At 34.3% G+C, this 19,189-nt stretch overlaps 1 protein-coding gene across 7 annotated transcripts in view; it reads left to right on the top strand.

The window, feature by feature from the left end:
- The first annotated feature begins 2,946 nt into the window (after window positions 1-2,946).
- The window catches only part of tns2b (tensin 2b), a 28,189-nt gene continuing 11,946 nt past the window's right edge, over window positions 2,947-19,189 (top strand). For 2 of the 7 annotated variants that reach the window (XM_067459984.1, XM_067459982.1), the window contains exons 1-13: window positions 2,947-3,582; window positions 8,748-8,853; window positions 9,131-9,168; window positions 13,065-13,097; window positions 15,355-15,389; window positions 15,602-15,785; window positions 15,871-15,921; window positions 16,032-16,154; window positions 16,642-16,706; window positions 17,642-17,725; window positions 17,804-17,916; window positions 18,307-18,367; window positions 18,807-18,882. In XM_067459984.1, coding sequence (XP_067316085.1) covers window positions 3,469-3,582; window positions 8,748-8,853; window positions 9,131-9,168; window positions 13,065-13,097; window positions 15,355-15,389; window positions 15,602-15,785; window positions 15,871-15,921; window positions 16,032-16,154; window positions 16,642-16,706; window positions 17,642-17,725; window positions 17,804-17,916; window positions 18,307-18,367; window positions 18,807-18,882 — 1,083 coding nt within the window. In that variant the 5' untranslated portion in view covers window positions 2,947-3,468. Of the gene's footprint in view, window positions 3,583-8,747; window positions 8,854-9,130; window positions 9,169-13,064; window positions 13,098-15,354; window positions 15,390-15,601; window positions 15,786-15,870; window positions 15,941-16,031; window positions 16,155-16,641; window positions 16,707-17,509; window positions 17,726-17,803; window positions 17,917-18,306; window positions 18,368-18,806; window positions 18,883-19,189 lie in introns of those variants that run through there. The other 5 variants (XM_067459983.1, XM_067459986.1, XM_067459985.1 and 2 more) reach the window with 5 other exon arrangements.

Raw genomic sequence — 19,189 nt, 5'->3', positions numbered from 1 at the left:
GTTCACAGTGCATTAACTAATGTTAACAAGATTTTAATAATGCATTAGTAAATGTTGAAATTAACAACAACAAAGATAAAAAAAATGCTTTATAAGTGAAGTTCATCATTAGTTCGTTAACTAATGGACCTTACTGTTAAGTGTTGCCAAACTTTTTTGCATAGTTATTGCAACTTTTTTCCCTCAGAATTCGGACAATTTTTCTCAGAATTGTGTGATAGTTGCAATTGCGAGTCAGTCAAAATTGAGTTTCTCGCAATTATGACCATCACACTATTCTTAATTATATCACGCAATTCTTACTTTATAACTTGCATTTCTGGCTTTAGAACTCACAATTGTGCATATGTATCTAAAAAGAAAAAGAAAAATGTCAGCATTGCCAGATAAAAAGTCGCAATTATCTTTTAAAAGGTTTTATGTTATGGAAAGCTTCAGTTTCCGTTACATTTATGCAAATCAGAGAGATTGACAAATCAGATAAATTGATTCCCGATTATAAGATAACTGTATTTGCATTCCAACCATATACCTTCTGTGTCATTAACACTAGTTGTAATGTTTACTTCCCTTTTTATAGAGCTTTTCCTGTTTATCGCTCATCAGCGGGATAAAAGTGTTCTGAAAGTGATTCCAACATTATTTAAAAAAAAAAAAACCATAATAACACTTACTGTTTCAGAGCCCACGTGGACGTGTGATAACGCTTAAACTTGGGTATCAAAATTACTCACAAACTTCCCAGTGGTAAATACGACTTGAGAGGGTGTTCATGTCCAACTTTTTAAATATTATACGCCATTTAAAAAAGTGACAATTGCACTTATTGTTTTTCAGTAGATTTTACAATTAGTTTTTTTTTTTTTTTTTTTTTTTTTGTGGAATCTACCTGAATAAATTAAGTAGAATGTCCTAAATTTAGTCTATAGCACATAATGAATTGAATATTATTAGTGGAAGGTGCATTTTTAAAGTCATTTAAAATAAAACTAGATTTGTTTAAAACTAGTTTAAATAAACTATATTTAAAATATAAATTAGAGTATGGAAATGACCTGTTTATGAACAGACTGTTGTTAGCCCAGCAAAAGTAGAAACAAACGTGTTACTATAACTGGACTTGCATTAGCAAAATCACGCTCATTGAACAAAGCAACATGGTTTATTATATAAGAGCATGCAGTTATTCACATCACAACATAACCATAAGCTCTACTCTTCTGCACAATGGTAACGGTCAAAACTTCAACATAACAGAAATTCTTTCAAATGTCAATCATAACTGAACATTAAATATTAACAGATGTTGTTGTTGGTGGTGAAATGTTCTCAATATTTTCTATACAACACTGACCTACAATTTTAATTTTAAGAAAATATACACACTACTTTTAATTATCACCTTCATTTTTGTGTGTGAAAATTACAAGAACCATCATTCATTTTTTTACAGTGTTGGATTCACGATAACTCCGATAGCATGTGAAGGCAGCATGAGAGTCTCAATTGGAAAACTGGTGTAAGGGGAAAAGAAGTGCCAAGGTATCCTGTGTGAGACTGCAATCCTGTGTGTTTTCAGCCTTTAGTGACAGGTGCGCTTTGTGTGTTTAGTGTGGGTTTTCTGCTGTGTCAGGTGCATGAATGCGTGTTGTTTCTGTTGTCTAACAGTTGGTGCTAACTGGTGGTCTCTGGACACAGAACCCACATGAACAACCTTTAAAAGTAACCAAATAACATTTATCTATTGGTGTTCCACAAATACGTTTTTGGTAATGGGTCAAATTAAGTATTCAATCTAGATTTATTTGTTCACTTGAATATTATTTTGCTATAAAAACACATTGCATAATTAAAAACAGTCCATGTAGTAATAAGATGTTAACTCAGATGTGGTGTAACTGCTTTAATTATATAATAGCTTTAAGTGCAGTGCTGGAAGGTTAATTAAAAAATGTAGTTGGTTACTGATTACAAATTACATGACAAAAATTGTTACGTAATCCCATTAGTTTATACATTTAGGGTAATATAATCAGACAGCTTTTTGATTACTTTTAAATTACTTTCGACCCAACTCATTTATCACATTGAACTGGATATGTTATACCATATAAAAATACAGAGAAGCTAAATAGATTCCCTGCTTGATCAATAACAGTGCATTTTTCCCAAATAGGTTCAAGAAGGAACTGGAGGGTGTTTGTAAGTTTAATGAAAAGATAATTCATTAAACCATACAAAAAAAAAAAAAAAATGTGTTTAAAAGAAGAAGCAAAGAAAAGAAAAGAAGCATCAAAAAAAAAAAAGTAACTATAGTCTGATTATGAGTGAGGTCTAATTATAAGTATTTATACTTTTTTGAAATCTGATTACGTAATCCAGATTCCATGTTTTCATGACTTTCTATCACTGTATATGGTAATTATACAATAACCAGATCCGTTTTATTTTACACAATTAATTTAAATGCAGTACCTCACTGTAGGACACTCATTAGCCATAATTACAAAAGAAATACTATGAACAAAAATGGTTAATGCAAATTAAATGAATTGTAGTTTTTGACACAAACTATAGATATTTTGAGCAATGCAGAAGTAGCGTCTATATTTCTGATTCGTAAGATGCCAAATCTGTCATGTAACCTTTATTAACTTTATTAATTGCAAATAATAACCCAAAAATAAAATGTTGATTATTCCACTCAAAGATGTTTTGTTCCACAAAACTTTTATTTTTTTCACAGTCTTGCAACTTCTACTGTCAACTCCGCTTTTCCTCATTTATTTGGAGCTACAACTCACCCTGCTAAAAAAATAAAATAAATGAATGGAATTTTATTCATGGAACAGTTTTGCGGTTTCATGTGCTCCACAGTAACTTATTCAGCATTACACCCACACATGCAGATGTGAGGCGAGTGCTGCTAGGATGGAGCGGATGTGAAGGAACAAGAACAGATGCTTTGTTGTCTCATTCTGCCAATGAAAGATAGAGATGAGGAGGAACAGAAGACTGAGCTAATGCTTCTCTCAGTGAGCAGACTTGGAGACTGGGTGGTGGAGAGATGTTGGAATACAAGCCTTAGGGGGGTGTGTATGTGTGTGTGTGATGGCTCCCAGTGGGTGAGCAGAGCTCAAGTGCCAGAGAAGAGGAAGGGTCTGACGTAAGCCTGCCAAAAACAGCTGCGATAGAGAAGAAGGAGGGCGTTACATAGTGTGCATGTGAGAGGGGCAAGAGACAGTCAGAGGGAGGACACCCTGAGAGACACTTAGAGGGAGACATTGGAAGTGAGAGAGAATGTGTGGAAAAGATGGTGTGAGAGATACGATTCGGCGTTGGAACTGGATGCTAAGACATTGAGAAACAAGGAGCAACCTGGACTGAAGACTAGGGAAAACAAGGGCTAAGAAAGTGTCAGAGTAGAAGGAAAGAATATCTAAGGAGGAATAAAGCAAGGAAAGTAGAATGGGTTGTGTCTTCAGCAAGCAGCGGTGGGCTAAACAGAGGGATTCCCAGCCCTCGGACCCCCCGAAAACACGAGACCTCACAGAGGATGCAGAGATTCTCAGCTTAACAGAGGTATGTATGTGTGTGTGAATGAGTGTGTGTAAGCATGTGGTCATATATAGGTAAGATGATCTCCAATGACACCAGTGGATATCCCTCAATGCTTATGTTTTATGTCTTCTGTTAATCATTCCATATTTGTAATCTTTAGATTGCAGGTCTATGGAGAACAAATGTAACTATAACTAATGATTTATTTAGTTAATGTACTCTATAAAAATTATAATCACAACACTTCAAGTTATCATAGTAACACTTCACAATGAGGTTCAGTTCATTAAAGTTAGTTCATACATTTGACAAACATAGTTAACAAACATTTCTTTAAATAAAATGAAAAAATACAGCATTTATTAATCTAGTTTAATGTTAATATACTGTTAAATAATTCATGCTCATTCATGACACACAAATATTATTTTATACAGTTTAAATGTAGAAATTAGGATTAATCTAGATAATAATAAATAATGTTAAAGTACTGTTTGTAGCCCAAAACTAATTGGCATTTATTATTATTATTATTATTATTATTATTATTATTAATCCCAAACTAAAATGCATGTTTGAGCTGTTTTAACTGAAAGCAACTTGTACTGACTTATCTTAAATTGTTAGTTCCATTTTTTTTCATCTCAATATGCAAATCAGTAATGTTTTTTCTAAGGCCCATTCATAAAAAGTTACTTAAATGCCTTAATTGAATTAAGACCTAATCCTGGCTTAATCTAGACTAGGCTTAATCTAAACCCTGCCTGTGAAACCAGGCCATTGTAGTTTTATATTATTCATTATATTATATGTTTTAGCATATTTATATTGGCTCTAGTTTTAGTTATGTAGTTATATTAACTGTTATTATAAAGTTTTTATATATATATATATATATATATATATATATATATATATATATATATATATATATATATATATATATATATATATATATATATATATATATATATATATATATATTTATCTTGGGGTTCCCGAATTGGTTGACATTCCGTATGTTATTTTTTCCCCAACAAGATTTCAGGTCAAAGTTTATATTTTAAGTGCTGTTAGCAGTCACTTATTTAAAGTGGTTTTGTTAAGAATATTTAGACTCGTGTCACTGATAATAATGCAGCTTAATGTACATGAAAGTGAAAGTTTTTTTGTAAGGATGAATTTTAGCTAAAGGGATTTTTCTGCCAATGGACATTTATGCTTGCTCACAATCACACTTCCATGTCCGTCAGTAGGCGACAGGTTGACTCTTTGGGGTCAGACAGCTTTAGTATGTTATGTGCCCTTGCAAAACTAAGCTATAGGGTGGAAAATTAACCCCCTTAGAGATTGAAATGCATGTAAATAGAATAAGGGAATATTTCCACTTCACAATTCGCTGTGAGCAGTGACACACACTTGCATGTCATATGTGTGCACGTGCAGTGCTGTTGACAAAAAAAAGGAAATATTCCATAACCACTGACAAATACCGGTAGGCAGATTATCATACCCATGCAAGCACAATCACAGGCATTTCCAAAGGATCCTGTTGTCAGAAAGACTGTTTAAAAATAGACGGTGGAATTCTGGGACGGTGGAAGCATACCTCGCCTTCCCACCTGCTCCCGTCTACTCCTGCCCGGAATGTGAGTGTATATGTGTTGCAGTGAGTGTAAGAGAATTCCTATTAGCAGGGCCAAAACTCTATTTCAGAATGTCAGCAGCAACAGTAGCAGAGTGGGGGAAATAAATGTGTCTCTAGTTGTGTAATATAACCTGTACATTTAACTTTAGGCGAATCCTAGTAACCAAGACAGTGTGAGTCCATTCCGCTCTCTCTTCAAAAAAGTGAAGGCAATGGTATGAGGAAAAAGCTGTGCTGTTGGATATGTGGAGGGAAATGCTTTATCCATGACCCAAACTTTGGCTGCAGAGAGCAAGAGAGAAGGGTGGAGAGCTGAAAAAGTGTTTGTTAAGAACCTTGTTTAAAAAGAAAAGAATTTTTTTTCCCTCATATCTGTTATACATTTGAATGTCACAGACTCGCAGTATGTAAACAACCTCTGTAAAGGAAACTTTTGCATTCGTTTATAAGTGAACTGATGTACGAGTGCTTTTTAAAACATTCTCTGTAATTGTAGATTACTTAACATATTTCCTTTTGAATATTTAGGTTGATCGATTAGGTGTTATACAACCCACGTGCATGACGCACTTCTATGGGAGGCCGTTTCAGCATAAAAACGTTCCAGCGTTACTCGTCGTAATTATATTTTTACTAGTAACAATTCAATTAAAGAGCTCTATAATTCAATTTTCACTAGTAACAATTACAATTACAGAGCTATATAATTGTATTATTACTAGTAACAATTATGATTATAGAGCTCTCTAATTCAATTGTTACTAGTAACAATTATGATTGTAGAGCTCTCTAATTGTATTATTACTAGTAACAATTCCAATTAGAGAGCTCTACAATTCATTTATTACTAGTCATATGTCTCCATTGACTTCCATTCATTTTTAATTATAGAGCTCTGTAATTCAATTGTTACTAGTAACAATTGGGATTATAGAGCTCTCTAATTGAATTGTTACTAGTAACAATTGCAATTGTAGAGCTCTCTAATTGAATTGTTACTAGTAACAATTACAATTATAGAGCTCTGTAATTCAATTGTTACTAGTAACAATTACGATTAGAGAGCTCTCTAATTGTATTATTACTAGTAACAATTCAATTAGAGAGCTCTGTAATTCAATTATAGAGCTCTGCAATTACACATATCCTTAATGTGCATTTTTACTAGTAATAAATCATTTGAAGAGCTCTGTAATTCAATTGTTACTAGTAACAATTACGATTAGAGAGCTCTCTAATTGTATTATTACTAGTAACAATTCAATTAGAGAGCTCTGTAATTCAATTATAGAGCTCTGCAATTACACATATCCTTAATGTGCATTTTTACTAGTAATAAATCATTTGAAGAGCTCTGTAATTCAATTGTTACTAGTACCAATTCAATTGTAGAGCTCTCTAATCGTAATTGTTACTAGTAACAATTGAATTACAGAGCTCTATAATCCCAATTGTTACTAGTAACAATTCAATTAGAGAGCTCTATAATCCCAATTATTACTAGTAACAATTGAATTACAGAGCTCTATAAATAAAAATGAATGGAAGTCAATGGAGACATATGACTAGTAATAAATGAATTGTAGAGCTCTCTAATTGGAATTGTTACTAGTAATAATACAATTAGAGAGCTCTACAATCATAATTGTTACTAGTAACAATTGAATTAGAGAGCTCTATAATCATAATTGTTACTAGTAATAATACAATTATAGAGCTCTGTAATTGTAATTGTTACTAGTGAAAATTGAATTATAGAGCTCTTTAATTGAATTGTTACTAGTAAAAATATAATTACGACGAGTAACGCTGGAACGTTTTTATGCTGAAACGGCCTCCCATACACTTCCCAATAGTATGGCTATTGTTTACTTCCCATTTACAGTCTGTAGGTGGCAGCATTGTCAAGCGGATAAACCTAACAATGTTTTACGTGACAATGAAGGCCTAGGCTACACTATCTTTCAAAGTTTGGGGTCAGTAAGATTAAAAGATATTCATATTTTTATTTAAGCATTAAATTGATCGAGTATGACTGTCAAAAGTAATTGTATTGTTACAAAAAATAAATATATTTTAATTAAATGCTATTCTGTTGAACTTTCTATTCATCAAAGAATCCTAAAACTTTATCATGGTTACCACGAAAAAAATATTAAGCAGCACAACTATAAGAAATGTTTCTTGAGCACTAAATCAACATTATTTCTGAAGGCTCATGTGACACTGAAGACTGGAGTGAGTAATGATGCTCAAAAATCAGCTTTGCTGAAGTACACTTTTAAAAGTATTAAAATTGAAAAGTTATTTTACAGAATATAATATTGAAATAATATTTTACTACATTTTATCAAATGTATACAGCTTTGGTGCTCATAAGATACTGCAAACATTTCAATAGTGTTATAAAATAAAATAAAATATGTCTTTAAAATCATTACCAGTGTTGGGGAAAGATGCTTTTAAAAAGTAATTTATTACAATATTGCATTACACCCTTTAAACAATAACTAATTGCGTTACTTAATTACTTTTTATGGAAAGTATTGTTACAATATTTTTGCATTACGTTTTATCACCTGGGCTTTTCTTATTTGTTGTTTTTTAATAAAAACAAGCAAAAAAATAATTATATCTTTGGCAAACATAAAGTCCCTTTCTTCACACCAAAAGTGAAATGAATAAGCCTCGGGCTTTTACAGTAGAGGGATTGCATTTCACTGTTTTTATTAATTTTCTGTAATACTGAATCAGGATTTGTTTTTGTTTTTTGTTTGTTTTTTGCAAGTGAGATGATTAAATGCTTACATTTAGTCTAAAACCACAATATCATGCTTACACACAAGGCCTCTGCACTACTCATGATTTCTCTCAACATAGGGACATTAGAGCTGTCAGTCAATAAAAGGAAAAACAAAGTTACTTGCGTTACTTTTTTGAAAAATTAACTCAGATATTTTGTTGTAAATTTAAAATGTGGTACTAGTTAATTGTAAAAAGTAATCTGATTTATTACCTCATGTTACTTGTAATGCATTACCTCAAGCACTGATAATTACTACCATTTCATAAACAAAATATTATGATTGCTATGAACAGAGTTAAAGGCTTTTCCCTATAGAATGCATAATATTTTGTTTATAAAATATTGGTAATATGTGGATGTCTTTTGTTGAGTTAAAAGAGTTTTGTCATTCAATGATTGTCAAATCATCAAACTGTTATATGCAATATCTGTTCAGTGCATCAAAAACAGTTCTATCATCGCAGTACTCTTCCCCAATACAAACATAGCCTGCATTTCATTCATCACCTCCAGTGTATGAGTGATTGATTAAGGCTCTTCTTATAATCACGACTGGGGGCGTGTGGACATGTGTGCTCAGTGCTCTTTAATATCATGTTTGTGGTTGGCAGATGTGTTAGGGTTTGTTTCTTGCACAATGTAGGCCTACATAGATCCTATAATATACATTTGTGAAAATTGTTCTGCTACTGTATAATTTTGAGGTCTTTGTGTGTGTGCTTACCTGCGTAGCTGGGGAAAATGGGTTCACACTCCTTTAAAGAGAGGAACTTCAAGAAGAAACACCACTGTGGTGTTTGCAGACAAACCCTCGACAGCCATGGCATGTACTGCAGAGGTGAAACACACATTTGCTTTTTATCATTACCTTACAATTACTTCTGTTGTTTTTAAACTGTGCTAATGTTAGTTAAGTAACCTCTAACTCTGGTACTTAACTTTTTTAAATATCTTTTTACTATGTTAAGCCATTTACTCATCATCATTGGTTGCTCTAGTCTATGTGTATGTAATTTCAGGTTGGGGGATATTTGGTCCCCACAGGCAAAACCTGTCACACATACATATAATGTACATCAATATTTATCAATGTAATCCACATTTTCTCCTTGCAGAGTGTAAAACTGCAGTGCATAAGAAATGTGAGGAAAAGGTATGTTTCTTTCTCTCGCAGATGAAATGCTATTTGCTTATAATGTGAATTACAACGAATATGGCTAAACTGGGATATGCACTGGATTTGGCTACAAGCAATACAGAAATGTGGCAGAAAAGTAGATCCGCTTATTGTCAATGACTGTCAGTGTGTGTACTTGTAGCATCAAATGTTCATCTATGATATTAGTGGCTTTTGGTCTTGTGATGTGTCACTCACAAATATAGTACAAATAGGTCTAAATCAGATGAGTTATGAACTCATGTTATCTTTGGTATTAATAGAAATTGCAATCAGTCACCGGATGCCATCAGTGTATCACACGGATATGCGTATCCACACGCTACACACCACAGCTGTTCCTCTCGTTCTCTCGTTCTCTTTCTTATTATTTCTCCTGCAATCTGGTGTCCATCGAACCTAAATAAATTAAGGCAATAGTTTCCATGGCTTATATTTTGAGTTTACTCTTGTTTTAAGTAAATGCCTTGCCTGAACTTAAAAATGTCAAGTTTCAAATCAATGCAATGATAATTATTCATACCCCAATTCATGCTGGAAAAAAGAGGATTGGAATACAATACTTTTATGATACTGGTAACACTTTACAATAGTAACAACCAATGAAAATTACTTCTTACCCATGTATAAATAATAGTCGTGTTAATTTTGACATTATTTAGGCCCACTGATACATTATTAAAAATCAAATTTTGTCTCAGTTAGTATTATTTAATGGACCAAAACGGACATTAACTACATAAGTTGCGAAGCAGACCTCCGGTGTGCATTATTTTCTAATAATTCAATGGACCGGAGTCAATTATTCTGCTTATACTGTGGTTGTCACACCTCAAGGCATTGCCCAGATGTTGTATTTCAAGACTAGTCAGAATTTTGTCCTTAAAGGTCACCTATTATGCAAAATTCACTTTTATAAGGTGTTGGAACATAACTGTGTGTTGGCAGTGTATACACAACCTCCCTATAATGGTAAAAATCCACCCACTCCTTTTTTTAATCCCCATAAATCATAAGCAGTGTCTCAAAACAAGCTGTTTGCAGGTTCTGGGGAATGTGATGTCACATTTCACAGGCCCCGCCCACGAGTGTTGATGAACACTGCTGTATTAGCATAGACCCCACCCTCAGAGAGCTGTACAGATACGGCCATGTTTATCTCCTCGCCAGAACATTTAACGGCAGCATTCAAGTAAGAAATGTGTTCTTAATAAAGTTACTGAAGTTATTCAGTCAAGAGCAGTTTTTGACATAACCTTGCGAGCATTTGGTTGTTTGATTGTTTAATCGCAATAACACATGAAGGAGAACTAGTCTAGTTTAATAGCACTCAAGGATGCACCGACATCCAGTTCTCTGTGCACATGCATCAGGTGTGTGTGCTCAAGTTGAGAGTGCTTTAAAACGCATACATATGGTAATATTTAATAATGATGAAGAACTGCAATGTCACATGAGTCTTTGCCATAGAGATAATCATCAAAACAAACAGATATATTGCCTCACTTTTCAAGTGGTTTATTAAATTATCTGTTATGTATTTTGATTTGAAACTTCACAGGCACACTCTGGGGACAACTGAGACTTATATTACAGCTTGTAAAATTGGGCATAATAAGTGCCCTTTAAAATGCTCTTGTGTCTAGGACCAGAGAGAGAGAGAGAGAGGTCTGTAAATTACCTGAGTCATCTCTCAACTGTATTTGGCAGCAGCATCTCTACTTATAGCAAAACAACTGTAAGTTTATCAGCTTCAAGAACAGCACTGTTGCTACCTCACTAGTGAGAAATGTCATGTAGCTTTTATGTAATTAAACTATTTTACTGATAAAATCGTCAGAGCAGCTCTGTGTCAGTGTGTTTGAGTGGAAAAGAGAGTGTGAGAGAGGATATTTGCTTTCCATACATTATAAAACATAATTTTGTGGCAAAACCATATAGTTTGTCATTTTTATCCTATTGTTTACTGTTTTTATTTTCTTGGTCAGTGTCATGGGTTTTGCTGTTGTAAGCTGTAAGGACCTTTGAAATAACATCTCCGTAGTATAACAAATATGAATAAATATTATAACAAATGTATTGCTTAGGTGATGCATTATATCAATGCATTAATTCATGGGACCTTATTAAGTTTTAACGGTTCAATTAATGCAGGGATCATTAGCTAACAGTGAAAAACTACAATAATCAAGTAAATCTTTTGAACATTTTAAAGCATCGTTTACTCAATCATAGAAAACTTTACAGTGCATGCCTTCTAGAGAGAGAGAGAGAGAGAGAGAGAGAGAGTTGGGTGGGAACGAGAGTGAGAAGATCAGATAGAGAGAGAGAGGGGAGAGGAGAGCACTCGTGTGTGTGTGTGCTAGAAACTCTAGAAAACTGGACTCATCTGAGAAAGGTACAGACACTTTCACTTTTTAATCGAAGGGATTTAATATTGCTTTTTGCAAGAGTTGAGTATGCTTTTAGTGTACTTTTCATTTTGGATTCTTTTTTTATTTATTTTTTTAGCAAAAATAAATACTGTGGAAAATACAGAATCACCATTTGATGAAAGTGGAGACAAGAGTGTAAGACACACTGACACGAGAGACACAATCAGATGGTTATTAAGGATTATAGATGAACATGTATCTTTGTTTGTTTCGTGATTGAGATTGTGTGAGTGTGTGATTGTGTCTGTGTCTAGCAATTAGTTGCTACCTGCAAAAACACAGGATGTAGTTAATGAACCCCTATGTGTGCCCCTATCCCACATAAAGGATTTGTTTGGTCTGCACTGTAATATTTTACCATTACACTCTTAAAAACAAATGTTCTTTATTAGCATTGATGGTTCCACAAAGAACCTTTAACATCTACAGAGCCTTTCCATTGCTTGAAAAAGGTTATTTTTCTTCACACTAAGAAACAAATGGTTATTTTAAGAACTGTTCTTTAGAACTAGGTTTTTTGGGGAACCAAAAATATGGCATTGATGTGAAAACTCTCTTTTTGGAATCCTTATTTTTAAAAGTAGCAACATGTTAGTTTCAACATGTTAATTGTCATGCAGGGCAATACAAAGTCAAACTATAGAGCTCAAATAATTAATAAAATGACTTTTCTTCAGTGTTAGGCAGCAATGCAGCAATTCGTGACTTACATGGTGGAAAAAAATACTCCTAGAAAAAGACTTATGATTAGGAGGAGGCACAGGCCAGCTGATCATCTGAAATAGAGTAGTGGAAATAGTTCACAAAGCCAGCAGGCATTTCATCCGTCCTGGATGGAGAGATCAGCTGCTTTTGTTTCTCTTTATATACATGTCTCCACCCTCTGTCCACATCAGCCTCCTTATCTGTCAGTCTAACAGAATATCCCACATCACACTTTCACCTTCCAATATCCAGAATGGTGGTCAAGTAAGGGTTTCAGTGACAGATTCTCAAACTTTTACTTTTGATTATGGTTACATCCTTGGACGTTCACTTCATTGCATATACTAACAAAAACATATTAAAGTAAAGTCATGCAAAGTCATGTGTTAGTGTCTATAAGTTAAAATGTTTATGTCTAACTAATTACTGGAAAGGAAACAGAGTAAACTTGTACAAATATGTGCGCGCATACACTCACACACGGTGTTAAACAGTACCAGATGTCCCCTGGTGTGATAGTAACCTAATGAGGACAGAGAGGATGTCTTTAAATGGAGAGTCACTCAGAGGCCCCAAAGTATGTTAGAAGTGTATGTGTATGTTTAAAAGACTGGTAAGTGTCTCTGTAATGGTCTCTGGTGTCTAAACCCTCCATATCATGTGTCAAGGATGTTTTATTCTGTGTATCTGGTTTCCATAATACACACCTTTCTCTGTCTCTATTTCTTTCAGGTCACTGTCCCCTGTGAAGTTATCTCAGATCCAGTGAGTATTGCTAATTTATAGATATTTACTTCCATAATATCTTATGACTAAGGATGAAATGATTACAAACAAAATCTCACCTAGACGAGTCAGTGCACTGTAAAAATCAGAATTTGAAGATAAAACTTGAAGCAACCAGCTTCAGGACTTTTTTTGCTTAACTTATGGGAAGTTTTAATACAATTTTTATGTAATGTCAACTTTGTATACATTCAGAAGTTTAATCAACCTTTAAAATAGAGTTTGTCTGGAAAATGGAAGTTGTTTATCTTATGTTTGGTTGGAGTTAAAGTCCTATGTTTGGGGTCTCAAAGACGCCAGCTATAAACTGTTAGGGTTATAGTGTATTATGGCCAGTAGTGAAAAATGAAGACCAAGAGTCAGGAGTGCATTAATTAAAGACATTTTTTTTACTGAAGAATAGTTTACAGTTACAGCGCCAGAAGTCAGCTTCAAGTCTCACAAGGAGTTTGTAGGCCATGCTCCCTCTCTACCTGTCTCGTCGTACCGTACATACAAGGCAACAGTTATACTGTTTTCAAGGTCTATCCACGTCATTACTGCAAGGTGGATGATTCTGATTGGCTCAGAGAAAATGAACAGTCTTGGCAAATTTCCACACATTGTCAGTTAATCATATGCACATGTCCATAATATGTTGAAGCTTTCACTCTGGAATTAGGCCTGTAGTGACCTTCCAGGTCTGGAGCAGGCGCCAACTTGCCCAAAACAACAAGTCCACACATCTCTTAGGATATCAATTGTACACTGATCTGTAACACAGAATATTGCCCACATAAACAAATACGCAGTTTCTCCAAGGTTGGAGCTGATTAAGCTCCAGTTCTGACTAGATTGTTCCTCAAAACATAATGATAACGTGCTTGCTCTCAGTGAGAGTACAGGCAAAATTCATTTTGACTCTTTTGCGTTTCAGTAAAAGGAAATATAAAATGAATCAAATATAATAAATTAAATGAAAGACTAATCCATATTTCATTTCTGGAAGCCGGACTAAGTGAGCAAATGCTGTTTCTGCACTCCTGGCATGTTAGGGGTGTGTGATGATACCTCCAAAATCCAAACACATGACAGCTTGTTGCTATCAAGTGTTTAGCGGCACATTACACATCTCTAGGCCAGACCCTCAGTCACTCCTCAGAGACCAAATACACACTTTAGAAAACAAGAAACAATCAGTGGTTCTCTTAAGCAAAATCTTAAGAGGAAATAATAATTAAAAATCATCATCATAATAAAGGAAGATAAATATTAAGGCTTTGATTATTGATTTAATTTGGATGTATACAGTATATTGAAGCTGTAGTACAGTTCAGGATCCAACCTTTCAAAAACATGAATAAATGCAATGCATTTTCACATGATTTTCTTATTTATTATACACACTGTAGTCCACTCATACTATGATTTATGTTCTTGTATTTTCTATAGTGAGTTTTTGCTGGGGTTGAATAGACCCCAGGCAGAAAATATGCAATTATATTGTGTAATATAGTGAAAAATACATGCCTGGTTTACAATACAACAGGGGTTAAAGCTTCAATAATTTAAAATAAAGTTTTTGTTATATTAGAGGTACACTGTAAAAAATATATTTAAAAAAATAAGTTACCTGGTTGCCTTACATTTTTGAGTTAATGCAATGACCATTTTTGAGGATCGACAACCTTTATTCAAATATTATTTAAAGATTTTGTAAGTATATTGGGTAAGTGTGTGTGTTTTATTTGTAAAGATGTAGTGCAACATTCAAAATTGTGCTATTTTCATGATTTATCACATTTTTTAATGTGGGTCAGATACAATAACATTTTGAGTTTTATGAAACCATTTTACATTATATCAACTAAATAGTTTAATTTCAATAAACTTTTAAGGCAACCAGGTTACTTACTTTTTTAAGTTAAACCAACAATATTTTTTACAGTGTAATGAAAACAATCTTGAAAGTCATAGACAGGTCTTAGATTAAGCCAGGATTAGGCCTTAGTTCAATTAGGTCATTTAAGTAGCTTTTACTAGTGTGAATCTTATGACAAAAAAGGCACTGATATATTTTAAGATTGCATGTTGCTTTTATTTCAAACAGTTCAAACATGAATTTTCTTTCTTTAGGCTTAAACCTGGTCTGTTCTGTGAAACCAGGTGTAAGTGTGTTTGATGAACTGCAATTTAAAAGCAATGTCTGTACCATGTCTGCCTGCCTTTTACTCATATTAACTCTGACCTCTCCTAGCCTCCATTTCAAAACCAGTTGAACATCCCTCACAGGTAAGAGCAAATTTTATAAAGCTAACTCTGAATGACAGTAAAAAGAGCAACATTGGAATGAATGAGAGGAATAGTTTAATCTGTCATCACTTACTGACCTTATGACATGTGGGTGATGAAACATGCAAATTTCTTACTGTCAGGCGTACCGTTCCTTTAAGTTTGCGTGTGTTTGTTTACGAGTGTATCTTTTTTGTGTGTGTCTTTCGCAGTAGAGACGGCATGGAGAGTGTTATGGAGAAGTTGATGGGCAGTAATTATGATTTCGATCTGACCTACATCACAGAGCGTATCATTTCTGTCCTCTACCTGTCTGACCTGGAAGAACAGCATTACAGTGCTAACCTTAAGGAAGTGGCGGCCATGTTGAAATCTAAACATCAAGACAAGTTCTTGGTCAGTTGTATTGCTGTCTAAAATCACTGTTGAGTTTTAATTCCATATGAATTAGCACTCTTATGTCTCTTTTACTACTTCTCAGCTTATAAATCTGTCAGAGAAACGCAATGACATCTGCAGGCTAAATCCAAAGGTATTTATGGTATCCCAAGGTAAACCACATTTAAAAGTCACTATAGCTTGCTTGTTTTGATGTATGGCTCTGTTTCTGTATTTTTGGGATGACCCCTTCCCCTTCCTCAGGTTGAGGAGTTTGGGTGGCCTGATCTGCATGCCCCACCTCTCGATAAAATATGCGCTGTGTGCAAGACCATGGAGAACTGGCTTAACTCTGACCCCCAAAACGTGGTTGTACTTCACTGCAAGGTTGAGATCAGAAGTTATTTAATATTTAATATAAGAGCTAAAAGTGTCTAAATGTCATCACAGTCTTATTAAAAGAATAGATCATCAGATTCTGTCATCACTTACTTACTCCAAAGTCTTCCTAATGGAAAAGTTTAGACTAATGTACTCTCTTTTCCATACATTTGCAATAAATTTGGGCTGAAGTGACAGAAAACTACTATAAAAGTACCATAAAGTAGTCCGTACAACTGTTGGGATAATTCCTAACACAGGATAATTCCTAAGATAATCTTTCCCTCTTGTGGGGTAATAAACGTTCAGAGTCAGCGAGTTGAACTTAATAACCGGATAAGTCTGATCCCACATAAATACTTGAATAAATGATGACAGAATTTAAATGTTATCAAATATTCATGTCAAAGAAATCATAACCCCAAATTATTATTAGTTGTTGTATATATTTTTTCTTCTCTGTCTGTCTTCCTTTCTCTCTACCTGTTACTAGGGAAACAAAGGAAAAACAGGGGTGATTGTGGCAGCTTACATGCACTATAGCAAAATATCAGCTGGGTACTTACACACACACACACGCACGCACGCACGCACGCACGCACGCACACACGCACGCACACACACACACACGTTGCTTACGTTGGTATAGTTGGTTTACGGAGACGTTCCATAGGTCTTATAGTTTTTATTAAATTTGTAAAAACTCTTAATTTCTTATACCCCTAAACCTACATATCACACAAACATTCTGCATTTTTTATGTTTATTTTGTATGTTTGTTTTACGTTCTGAATTAGTAGGGCATTGGCATGTCCTCCTAATGTAGGGTGTGTGGCCTGAAACCTGAATAAGATATAAGGTCTTTGCGTCCTCATAATGTGGGTCAAACCAGTGCGCGCACACATACACTCACAAACAAACATGTTTTGTTTCCATGTTTTATGGGGACTCCATTTCTTTATTTTTACTATCCAAAATGTACATTCTATCCCCCTAAACACAAACCTCACACAAAAAAACTTTAAATTTTCATTAAAACATTTAGTATGAATTATAAGCTATTTTCCTAATTGGGTTTAAAAGAATGTCTGGTATTAATGTCTTTTTGGAGACATGATATTTTTACTTGTATTCAGCAGACTCAATAAATTGATAAAAAGTGAATGTAAATACATATGATGTTTTATAAGATTGGTATTTCAAACAAATGTGGTTATTTTAAGCTTTGCCATCACAGAAACATATTACATTTTTAAATATATTAAACAGAAAACTGTTATTTAAAATTGTAATTCTGTTTCACAGCAATAATATTTTTACTGTATTTTTGATCAAATAAATGCAGCCTTGGTGAGCATAAGAAACTTCTTTCGAAAACATTTTAAAAATCAAATCAAAAACAATATCTTATTCTGTGCCTTTTGCAAGCATTTTATTTTATTTCATAATTGGTATTCAAATGACTTGATTCTATATTGACACTATGTGTGCAGGGCAGATCAAGCTCTCTCGACAGTTTCCATGAGGAAATTTTGCGAGGATAAAATCTCTTCCTCTTTCCAGCCATCTCAGAACAGGTATGACCAATGATTATTTCTGTTTGTTCCGGAATAACTTGTTCTAGTTTGGTCATGGTGTTCTCTCTATCATTGCAGGTATATTTATTATTTTGCCGGTCTTCTCTCAGGTGCAATAAAGATGAACAGCTCACCACTGTTCCTGCATCAGATTCATATTCCAACTTTGCATAACTACCAGTCTGGAGGAGGTACACACCACGCCTGTTCAATCAAACCCAATTTTCTATTGTCTGTACTGAGATTGGGGAGGGGAAAACTAAGAAATTCTTTCAAAAATGAAAGCATACTTTACCCACGCTCATGTCATTCCAAACCTGAACAAAATTAAGATATTTTGAAGAATGTTTCAAATGATTGTGCCTATGCAGTGAATGTTATTGGGGTCCAAAACAGCATTGGTCCCCACTGACTTATATTATATAAAAAAATAAAAACACAGACACCTTTTTCAAAATATTTTCTTGTATATTCTACATAAGAAAGCAAGTCATACAGGATTGGAATGACATTAGAGTGAGTAAAAGACCACAACATGTAGCATCATTGTATTTCTTCATATTTTCCATTGCATTTTGAAGGTTACTCTCCCTTTCTGAAGATCTATCAGTCATTGCAGCTGGTCTATTCTTCAGGCAAATAGTAAGTGGGTCTATTTTACCAGTCTCATTAAGTTTGACATGTTTTTCAGAGCTGTAGCATGGTGGTCACTGCGGTCTGATATACTGACCTGTGGCACAATACCCTTCAAAAAATAACCATTTTAATAATCACCATCCTGCTGGTTTTATCTGCTCTAAGCTGGTCTTAGCCGTTTTAAGTTGATCTTTGATCTCACTCTGGCCAAACTGATGTTGCTGGTCTCTCATTCGTGCCAAGCTGGTATTATGCTGGTCAACACGCTGTTCTTCCAGCTGAAAAGAGCCCAAAACCATTCTAAAACCACCCCAAAAGACCCGCCTCATAGTGTGTCCAAATCCCATTTCCCCTCTCTTCTTCTCATGCCATGTCCTCTCTTGACTGACTTATGAAAACAAATCAGATATCATACTTTGCTGACTTCTTGTTGCTTGTGTTACAGTGATATTCAGAGTCCTAACAGTAAGATGCTGTGTGTGAATATTAAACCAGCTCTACTGCTCAAGGGAGACATTCTGGTGAGGACACTCAAACATTTCACATGAATACATGCTTGTTATATTAGATGCTCCTAAAACCTGCTCACTAGCCATTGCATTGAAGGAAGAACATTTTTTAAATTACATATTTAAAAACAGCGTCCCATTATTAAATGAAAACTAGGGTTAGAATTGATCAAGCTTCAAACGCTAGGTGTTAAACTTCAGTTGTCCTAATGTCATTACTTACCAGCAAGACTTTTGCATCTTTGAAACACTAAAATCTTTTTGATGAAATGTGAGAGCCCCAATTGACAGCTACGCAACTGCCACTTTCAAGCCCCAG

Source organism: Pseudorasbora parva, chromosome 12 (assembly GCF_024679245.1).
Source record: "Pseudorasbora parva isolate DD20220531a chromosome 12, ASM2467924v1, whole genome shotgun sequence".
In the NCBI taxonomy this organism is placed as follows: Eukaryota; Metazoa; Chordata; class Actinopteri; order Cypriniformes; family Gobionidae; genus Pseudorasbora; species Pseudorasbora parva.
This window is presented reverse-complemented; position numbering and strand designations above follow the sequence as displayed.